Source organism: Nicotiana sylvestris, chromosome 12 (assembly GCF_000393655.2).
Source record: "Nicotiana sylvestris chromosome 12, ASM39365v2, whole genome shotgun sequence".
NCBI lineage: Eukaryota > Viridiplantae > Streptophyta > Magnoliopsida > Solanales > Solanaceae > Nicotiana > Nicotiana sylvestris.
Window position 1 is genome coordinate 10,917,372 of NC_091068.1, and position 11,096 is coordinate 10,928,467.

General features: G+C 35.8%; 1 protein-coding gene across 1 annotated transcript; it reads right to left on the minus strand.

The window, feature by feature from the left end:
- Nucleotides 1-239: 239 nt before the first annotated feature.
- Nucleotides 240-1,813, minus strand: LOC138882675 (uncharacterized). Its single transcript, XM_070163285.1, has 4 exons — nt 1,606-1,813; nt 1,302-1,494; nt 431-1,257; nt 240-304 (listed from the first exon to the last, which is right to left on the minus strand). Exons 1-4 carry the CDS (start codon nt 1,811-1,813, stop codon nt 240-242), a joined length of 1,293 nt encoding a protein of 430 aa, XP_070019386.1.
- Between the last annotated feature and the right edge of the window lie 9,283 nt (nt 1,814-11,096).

Sequence of the window (11,096 nt, forward strand, 5' to 3'; positions counted from 1 at the left end):
AGATTGGTAACTGTGCGCATTTTTTGATAAGAACTCTACTTTGCTCCCTTTTGTAACATATTTGAGAAGCACTCAAGAGATTGTACTTCAGGCAATCCACATAGTACACGTTCTCAATCGAGTGTGATAGAGACTTTCCAACTTTTCAAACACCCAGAATGTACCCTTTTTTTAATTATTTCCAAAGGATCCATTCCCTTTCCTGTAGGGCTTTCAGTGAGAGACAATCCATGATGTTTCTAGTCATGTGCTTTTAGCATCCACTGTTCATGAACCATTGCAGTCCACTTCCTCTCACTATTCCCTGCACATATAAATTATGGGTTAGATTTTAGAATCCAAACTAGTTTGGGTCCCTTGTTATGATAAAAGGGATGGATAAGAGCTTTTCTAGTCCATGTAGGCACTATTCGTTTCTTGCGAGTGATACCTGGTCCTTCTTTAGTAGTCACTTTTTCAATAAAAGATTTGTTTTTCTGAACAAATTGGACCTTGGCCTGACAATTTTCTTTGAAGTGCCCATTGTTCCCACAGTGGGTACAAAGCCAGTTATCAGAAACTGTGACATAGTTGCTGTGAGGATTGTAAGGAGTTTTCTCCTTTTGAAACTCGATTCCCTGCCTGTTTCCACTATTGTTGAAGTACATGGTAGTGACAACATCTGAGGACCAGGTCCACTTAACAGATTTCTCAAGATCCATTTTTACTTTCTTTAGTTCAGTTTGAAGCTGCCTATTTTTCTCAAGTTCACCACATAGACTAGTTTTAACATCATTCAATTCCTTTTCAAGCTTGATGTGTGACTCACTGGCTACTTCTTTCCCTTTCTCAATACTTGTAGACCTAAGTTCTGATTTGAGTCTCTCAATAGTTTCCTCTAGGTTAGTGATTATCAATAAAAAGTCATCCATCTCTTGCTCAGTAGCTGCAATTTTCTCTTCTAGAGTGTGCTTTTCATTGCTAAAGTCTTCTATGGTTTCCTTCAAATCAACAACCACTACCATCAAGTCATCTCTCTCATTTTCTACACTATTTATTTTTTCATTCAAAACTTCCTTTTCTTTTTCAAGATTAGTTATGGTCTTATTTAGATCCACTACATAGACCACTAGATTATTTCTAGATTGTTCAGCATTTCCTAACTCTATGGTCAAGATCTTCTTATCATTAATAAGGCTATAATATGCATCAATTAGAACATTTGCTAATGACCTTAACTTCTTAGAAGAATAGGATTTTAGATTTCTCTGAACATCCCTGAAATTTAGCTCATCATTTTCATCCTCTTCATCATGTCAGACTGATCCATCAGCGCAAACAGTGAGTCATATTTCGTTGCTTCAATTTCCACTGCCATCATGGAGCTATTTTCTGCATCTAGTTCCCTTTCTGATTCACGGGAGGAATCTCCCCAAGCAGCAAGATCTTGCTTCACAATATTGTCATCTGCACTTTTTCGACTAAATCGTTTGTTTGGAACCGGGTTCCTTTTTGCTGCTTTGTCAGGGTTTTGTTTGTATTACTTCTGTTTCAAAAGTGTACAGTCTTTGATGAAATTCCCTGACTTTCCGCACCTGTGATAGAGATCATTGTTCCTTGCCTTACTTGAACTGCCCCTCTTTGGTATACCACCATTTCTTCGAACCATCTTTTGAAACCTTTTAGTAATATAGGCCATATCACTATCTTCTTCACTTGAATCACTGTTTTCAGCCTTGAGCACCAAGTTATTTTCCTTCTTTGGCTCTCTCCTTTCACTGTCTTTCTTTCTTTTCATCTCGTATGTCTTCAGATTACCAATCAGCTCATCCATGGTTAGAGTCTATAGATCTTTAGCTTCAGTGATGGCATTCACCTTACTCTCCCAAGAGCCAGGTAGAACACTGAGAATTTTCCTTACAAGTTTGTTTCTGGGAATAACATCTCCAAGTGAATGAAGGTCATTTATAATGGATGTAAATCTAGTGTGCATATCTTGTGTAGACTCATCCTCCTTCATTCTGAAGAACTCATACCCAGTGGTGAGCATGTCAATCTTGGACTGTTTAACCTGAGTAGTTCCTTCGTGTGTGGTTTGCAATGCTTCCCATATTTCTTTGGCATAATCACAAGCTGAGACTCTGTTGTACTCATCAGGTCCTATACCACATACCAAGATTTTCTTGGCACGATAGTTCTTTTCTACGGCTTTTCTGTCAATATCACTGTACTCTTTTCTGTCTTTCGGCACCATTGGTCCAGTTTCTCCAAGCTTCTTCATAGGAACATGTGGACCATAACAGAAGATGTCCCATAGTTCTGAGTCTTCAGCCATTATAAAACCATGCATACGAGTTTTCCACCAGCCTAGTATTGACCATTGAATCTAGGAGGTCTATAGGTTGATTGTCCATCCTCAAAGTTGGGTGGAGAAACCACTGCGATCCTTTCTAGGTGTTAACCTTTTAGAAAAAAACCGTTTTGATACCAATTGTTAGTTTATATGAGTCCACCAACTATAGCGTACCTGGTCCTCTATGAGTTTCCGCTGAGAATACTAATGAAGCAGTAAGTAAAAGAGACACCAAATTTTTACGTGGAAAAATCCCACTCAAGGGGACAAAAACCACCACCTACACTTGTAGGCTTTCAACTTTACTAACTTGTAATTACACTATTACAAGTCACTTTGTAATGACTCTATTACAAAGACTTTAACTCAACTAACTCGTGATACACTTACCACAATTAACTTTGTCACTTACTAGTTACAAAGACTTTAACTTATGACTAACTCTAGTCACAACACAAACTTAGAAGGTTTGTGATTTTGGGTTTCCTAAAACGCAGCTAAGAAAGCAAGATAGGCGTTACAATAAAGAACAAATACAAGATTACAACTCAACTACGGATACACATAAACTCATTGTGAAACTGATCCTTTAGTGGAGTTGTCTTCTTGTTCTTGACACACCAGTGACTTCAATGCTGGATCAACACTTTAATGCTTGAGAGAATATCACCGAATGCTCAAGTGAATATCTTGTGCCTTGCACCATGTTGTTATACTACCAAAGATATCACAAGGATGATGTCAATTCTTGGTACACACCTCTTCCCAATGGGAAGTGACTGTTGCACTGTCTGCTGCACTATCGCGTGTACAGTTGCAAACAATCACTTTCTGCAGTTGCTTTCCAGCTGTATAGTTGACTTGTACTTTTGTCAGAGAACACCAAGGGATCAGGTCCATGTCGTGTTCCTCTTTGTAGCAATTCATTACCTGGAGTTCAGGCTGAACTTCGTTCATTTGAAATGTGTACCAAGTGAGTCAGATTCCTTATTGGTTCTTTACATTAAGTTTGTTAGATTATCAAAACATAAGAAACATAAGGCAAAGACATTGAAAACCCATCATCATGATTATTTTATCCTATACAGCAAACCAAACGTCCCCTCAACAAAAGTTAGTATAAAAATTATTATGCTATCATAGAATTTAACTTTTAATATTTGGTAATAGATTCGTAATAATTTTTATCAGTTTATTAATTAATACTTATTATAAAAATTTATCTATAACTATCATATATGCGATCTAATTAAGTACAACATTTTAAAAATCTTAATGCATATAAGTTAAATTTATTAATTTTCTTGAGTTTAATTTTTATTTTTTTGTGGACATAAAATAACTGTTCGATTAACTTATCTTGCATGTCCTTCCACCTCGCTTAAAAAAAAATTAAAAAACATTATCAGTTTAAGTTTTCTGAAAAATATTTATGAAGAAATGACTTGAAGGATTTTTTGAGCAAATAAAATCGTATTCAATTGAAAAAAACACTTACAAAAATAAAATACAATAATAAAAACACGTTATTCTTCTGGTCTAACATTTTTTCTCTAAAAAGTTTTTTCAAATGACGGTTATAAAAAGTTGCTCAAGCAATAGGTACTTTCAAATGACTTTGTGATATTTCTGGCCGTCACACCTCCTTTTTTCGCCCGCGACGCCCGCAGAGAGGTGCAGAAGGCAGTTTTTCCAATTAAAGGACAATCGAAAGGGGATTTGTTTATTTATTTCAGAGTCGTCACTTGGGAGATTTATGGTGTCCCAAGTCACCGGTTTAATCCCGAATCGAGGAAAATATTGACTCTGTTTAACAGTCTGCGCACCAGAAATCCGGATAAGGAATTCTGTTAACCCGGGAGAAGGTGTTAGGCATTCCCGAGTTCCGTGGTTCTAGCATGGTCGCTCAACTGTTATATTCGGCTTAATTATCTGATTTTATACAAATACGGACTTAGGTGCAAATTTTGACTCTTTACCGCTTTTATTATTATTATTATTATTATTATTATTATTATTATTATTATTATTATTATTATTATTATTATTATTATTTTACAGAGAATTGCAACGTTGTGAAAATATATCTCGAACCACGTCACAATCAATGTACCCATGATCGTCGACACACTTCCACTTCATTGAGATTTGGATTTGGGTCACATCAATGTACACCCGCGTTTAAGAAAATACATTATTAAAGGCACGCCTAAAACGATTAGCGCATTATTATTTTTGAGAAAGACCGTGAAATCTTGCAAAAACGGTCCATCCGAAGTCTAATTAATTATTAACCATTTATTGAGGGCCCCGCAGCTTGCGTTTTATTTGGCGAGGCTCGTCTCATTTATTTTAAGGATATCCTAAAATGACTACATTTCTATTAAATTCGTCTCTAAAATAAAAGAGAAAAATCCTAATTAATTACATGCTTTAAAAAAAGGCGTAACATATTAAATGCTAGATTAAGACAAATATTAACGGAAAGGAATGTTACTACAATTGAAATTATAAATAAAATACGGAATCGACAAATAATATATTCAAAAGAAACTAATTATCCTATAACTAGATTAAACTCGCCTTGTTAGATGACTTGAACCGTTGGAATTAATTATTTATAACTATTTGAAACTAGAATCAATCTTAATTATTAATGCGTATTCGAAAACTTAAACGTTAACTCGTCTTGTTTGAACTCAAATCATGCCATAATGCATAATTCACGAAATTAATTTAAATTCATGTTTTAACTAAATTTAGCTACATGTTCACGATTAACCTACTGTTGACAATATTAAAACCTTCATGACTAGTGAACTAACCAGTTTTGCCAAGCCGATTCACTAAAGACCAACTTATGTTATTTTCCTCTTATTCCAATTATTAAACAGCTTGACAGTAATGAACATGCTTAAACATATACTACCTAATAACCAAACTAAAGCAGAGTATTATTTAATACATCACTACAAGATGCCTAGTTATGCAAAGCGATAGAAATTTACAGAATAATAATACATGAAATAGCCTAAATACAATCAGTAAAAGAAACAAAAAAAAAACTAAATTAAAACTTCAAAGTTCCATTCTTCATATATGTTCATGCTTTCACATTTCAGCTTACAATATCGACAAGGTTACAGCCATATACCTGGTATTGGAAGTAAAAGAAGAGGAAGATCAGCAGTAGCAAAGCAACAAGAACAATCAGCAACAACCCCGCAACTAGTAACGACCAGCAACGAGAAACCAATGACAGATTTTAAAATCAAGCAAAAATCCAGCAATAACCAGTGAAGTAGTAGCAAATAACCAACCAAAACTCAAGGAACAAACCAAATGAAAATCTAGAAACACCAACAACAATTAACGGGCAGAAACAAAGTGAACCTTTTTTAGATTGAAAGACCAATTAATGTTTAACCCTTAAATTCTGACTCCGTATATCCAGTGTATTCAGAGTGTATATCGGATGTATACTACTCTCTATTTAGATTTTCAGAATATTTTTTCTGTTCCGAAAAATCCTCAAATCTCTCTTAATGTTCAAAAAAATTCTCTCAATCTCGAAAATATCTCCTTTCTGATTTTTTAAAAGTCCCCCCCCCTTTTATTTACAAACTTGAAGCATTTAAACTAAATCCCACCATCTTCTACCCATTCCCCTTTTTAATCCCACTAACTAATGTTTTGTCTCCCACTATATTAAACAATATATTAATTCCCACTAATACATATCTTTTTCTTATTTAATTCTCTTATTGCCCCACTACCGCATGCTTTGTCCCCCACTATATTAAACAAATATATATTAATTCCCACCATTATGTCTTGTCCCCCACTACGTATTAAAAAATATATTAATTTAATATTATTAGTACTTAGTGGACAGAACACTCAAATTAATTATTTTTTTAAAACTTAAAATCCCGAAAATGCCCCTGAAACTACTTCAATTAGCATTCTGCCCCTGAAAATACTGCAATTTACCATTCTACCCCCATCAGCTATAACCAATTCACCTAATCATTTTAACCAAAATACAACAGCTATAACCAATTCCTAATCAAATTTCATCAACAAATTTAAGCTAGAAACTCTGATTATGTCAAACATCATCACAACAAAGACTAAGGATTCAGGGAACCAAACCATATGATGAACAATAAAGAAACAACTGAAATCATTTTGACTAAACAACATTTTTTTTAACAACAAACATACATTCAGATTCAATAACAGTAACAAATTGAACATAACAAACAAGTAGATTCAAATCACTAAACTCAAAAATGAATTGAACTTCAAATTAAATCTAGCAACATTATAACCAACACACTTCTATATTAAACTAAACAAGATTGTGACAAAAATCACTACAGTGATTCAAATGATGGGGCGGGTGGTTTTTTTTTTTGGCAATCCGCTAGGCAAGCGCCTAGGGCTAGTTTTTTATTAATAAATGAAAATAAAAATGCAACAATTAGGAAAAGTACAAATAAGGGGGACAATAGCACCGGTTTTGTTACCCATATGCCTTGGCTATATAATCACTCCTCTGCGCCTCACATTGCCTTAAGATGGCAGCCTCATGTAGTGGATTCATGGTGTAGCTGCCGGCAAAGTCTCACGAGGGCATATAATCTCATAGCCGTGTGGATATTTTTCCAAAGACATGGGACCAAGGCAACGCATACCGGGCTAAACCTTACCTTACTATTCCTATTGAGGCAAATAAAAGGCCTCACCTACTAGCATGCATGTAAAAAATAAGAGCTGGAGAGTACCAAATATTAATTGATCATCACAGAGTTTATAACATACCCTGTGATGATATTACAAATGAGAATACTAATAAAGTGGTATAATAGAATGAAGTACCAATTTGGTTCATGTCCCTTCTTTTCCAAACTTGTAAAATTTTCAATTTGTAATTCTTTGTTGTTTTCCTCAACCGTGTTCAAAATGTATTCAAAAATCATCATTTCTTTTTTGAACGGTTGGATCTCGTTGACGTAGTTTGGGCAGCCTTCTTTTGTTTGGCAACTCTCATTGGAGGTCGCCTAACATTTAAAAAATCACTAATCTTGTCGTCCCAACTATTTTTCCTTGTATGTGCCTTCTTTATTTTGCCGCTATGCATCGGTGATAAATCACCTTTTCTTGCTGCCTCTGCCTGACATTGTTGAAAAATTGCATCTTCTTCTCCTTCCTCATACATATCTCTTCCTACATTCACTGGATGTGGTCGATTGTCGTGGAGTTCAAGTGTTATCAACTCATTTCCTTCTTGTGTATTTGCTAAGGCTGTAGTATTTTGAAGTTGGTCTATGGCTTGCATGTTATTCCTATTCTTAGTCACACTTCCAGTGCTTGCAGCTTGCATTGGACTTATGTAGTTTAGAAGTTTAGGTCTTACCAAAGCGTCAAGTAACTCTCTATCCTCCAAAGAAATAAGTGTTGCCTGCTGCAAAGCATCGTGTTGGTGTTCAGAGTTTGGAGACATTACTGCAGCCCCTGAGATACTTTCATTTTGTTGCTGCTGTTGTGGTGGACTATTTGCACGCTGCAGTTGTTGTCCATGCGCAAACTGTATTTGGTGCATCTCATCCAGAAGTTTTCTTTCCTCCACATTGATCGCTGGAAATGTTGTAGCCTACTGTTGTTGTACATATCCTGACTTGTTTACATTATGTTGCTGTTGTCCATGACTTGATACTGTTAATGCATATTGATCATCCCCACTCATAGCAGCTGAATTGGTCGTTAGAATCTGCTGTTGCTCAGTTGACATTGCTCCAGACCTTTTTGCAAACTGCTGCTGCCCAATCGACTTTGCTCCATGTTTGTTTGCATTTAATTGTTGCTCAGTTGTTGTATTCAATTGTTGCTGCTGCTGTCCAGGCTGTTTTATTACTGGCATACTAGCAGGTGTACTGCTCGACAATATCTGCTGCTGCCCAGGCTGATTTGCTATTGGAAATTCTAGCAAAGTTGTTCCATTTGTCTTAAGTTGCTGCCTTGATTTAGGAATAAAATCAGGAGCTTTTGCATTAAGCTTGTTTCCTGATCCTAACTTAGAAGAACTTCCAAAATTTGGAAAGCATGGTGAACCTACTGATAACATCTCCTCATCACCACTACACCTCTCACCTTCATCAGTAGAATCCTCCGTAAAATCAACTCCTAAGTCTTCTTCATCATCATACTCTGGTTGGTCTTCCCATAGCTTAGAATTAATTGCCATTGCCCTCACATTTGATTTAATAACCTCATTGTTCTTTCCTGTGGACAGAACCAATTGTCCATGATCTCCATGTTCTCCACAAAACTCCAAAGATTGTGATGGTACTTCAAAAACGGTAGTGTTCAACGTAACCAATGGTTGGTTAATCATATTAACATTTAGCATTATTGCACTTTGGCCTCTTTAATGATTTGTTCAACGTGAGGGTTAGAAAAATGTAGTGTATGAGTATTAGAGCTATGTGCCTTACTCATTAGCTCCTCGACTAAATTTTTCTTTGAAGCCTGCTGTCGAGCACTCCCTTCATTTGCCAAATTTGCGCTATCTTGGACTCTTTTTCCGCTGCCAGTGCATGGAAAAAGTTGTATGTTCATCATATCACCTTTTAGTGTTATTGAATCCAATTTCCCATCATCCACATCTGCCAAGACTTCGAAGTTATTAGAGCTGGAGACACAGTTCGAAGCATTCTGTCGTGCACCTGCCGATATTTGTCTGGGCGTTACGGCCTTCTTCGTGGGTGATTTTCTAGCAGAAACTATGTTCTATTTTGCAGTTTTTTCTTTTGTATCTTCACGCTTACCATCTACCTTTTCATTACCAACCTTATCTTCCAAATTCACACCCTTTTCCCCATTATCCTTGCCTCCATAAGTACAGGCTTCACCATCCAAAGTGATCCCTAGTGTTGCCAGTTGCCCAATATTCTGTATAACTGTTTCTCCTATATCAGCATCCCTTTATTTTACACAATGAGCGTTGACATTAGCTTGAATATTAGTATCCTTTGAGCCTATGTTTGTTGCACACTCCACACCTTCTCTACCTCCATGTTCCATTATTTTTGATGAAAAACCAGTTGCATTTTTAGTGGACAGCTTATCATAAGCTGCTACAACTGGATTTACAGCATCAAAAATTCTTGCCAAAGCTTGTCTAGTAGGAACATCACGACTAGGTTTAGAGGGACCCTTATCGACCATAGAAGCCTCACCAACCCCTTCACGATCATGTCCTGCATTAACCATATCAATTTGAACATCACTAAGTTGCATCTTCAATACCTGTTGCTGCCCAGAATCTGGATTTTTTCTTGCATCAGCAGTACCAACCTTATCAGTTGCAATAACAACAGTTGACTGCAAAACCTGCTGTTCAGCTCCATGATCTTTTGCTACTTCAATTTCCAGTTGTCTCCCTCTTTTTGCGTTAAGAAAATCCCTAGCATCACCTTTTAGTTTGTCTACACTGTCAAGGCCCTCAATTTCATTGACTGGAGCTTTCTCCTCATTTTTTTTGATCCTCCAACGACATGATCTTTCGTCATGTCCTTGATGCTTGCAACATGTACAATATTTTGGTAGGTTGTCATATACTATCAACTGACAATGTTCTACTTTTTTTCCAGAATTGTTATCAACAATATGAATCTTAACTCTCTTAGGATGCTTGTCCAGTAGGTCTAGTAAGACCTTAACCCTTGCCGTACTTGGTCGTGTTCGATCTTGAGTCGCTTTGTCCACTGCAAGAGGCTTGCCTATTGCTGATGCTATCGACAGTAACGATTTTTTTGCAAAAAAATTCGTAGGTAGATCCGGTAAGGAGATCCAAACGACTGCCTTTGAAGTTTCTTCACGTGGATTAAAACCTATTGTCCATGGAAAGGTTCTAAAGAAGAATTCATCACCCTTTGTCTTAACAAAACCAGTAGTTCTTGATAAGAACTGAACAAAATCATCAAAAAAATCAAACCTTATCAAGATGTGACGATATTCCGGTAGGAGTTTATTTGGTTTGGGCCTGGTCGATTTAAATTAAAAGGTGGCCCAATCCGATTTTCTTCTTATTTCCCATGCTTCTTTTTTTCTTCTTTTATTTTTTCTTAAACTAAAACTAAATTCTAAAAATCCTAAATTATCCTATAGAACTTAATTAATTTATAAAAGTGCAAATTAATTCTCAATAACAATTAACACACAATTAAATAGCAATTATAAAAAAATCACACAATTTGGACATTAAATACTAAAAATGCAAACATACATTATTTTTTGTGATTTTTCATTTTTGTAAAACAAACTTAATTGCTCCTAATTGTAGAATTAAATCCTAAATGCAAATGTGACATATTTTTGTATTTTTTATTAATTTAACAAATAAACATGCACAGACAAATACAAATAATTATCCAAAAATGCCACGAAATTCTCAAAATTGCACACAAAAGGAAAATTATTTTATTTTGAATTTTTTTTGGGAGTATTTCTCATATAGGGCAAAAATCACGTGCTTACAACTGCCCCTCTTTGTCCGAAAACACGAAAAGTTTTCGTGCAAAGATAAAGTGAACGATTTTTGCCCATCCGAGTACTCCGTGTGAAGCATTTTTTTTTTAAAAATTTAACCGAACCTTTGCTTCAAAGGTTTCCTACATATCTCTGGCTAAAAGGGAATCATGTTAATGTAGTTCGGGAAGTTTTGGTAGCGGGGACTACCATGGAACTACTATTTTGC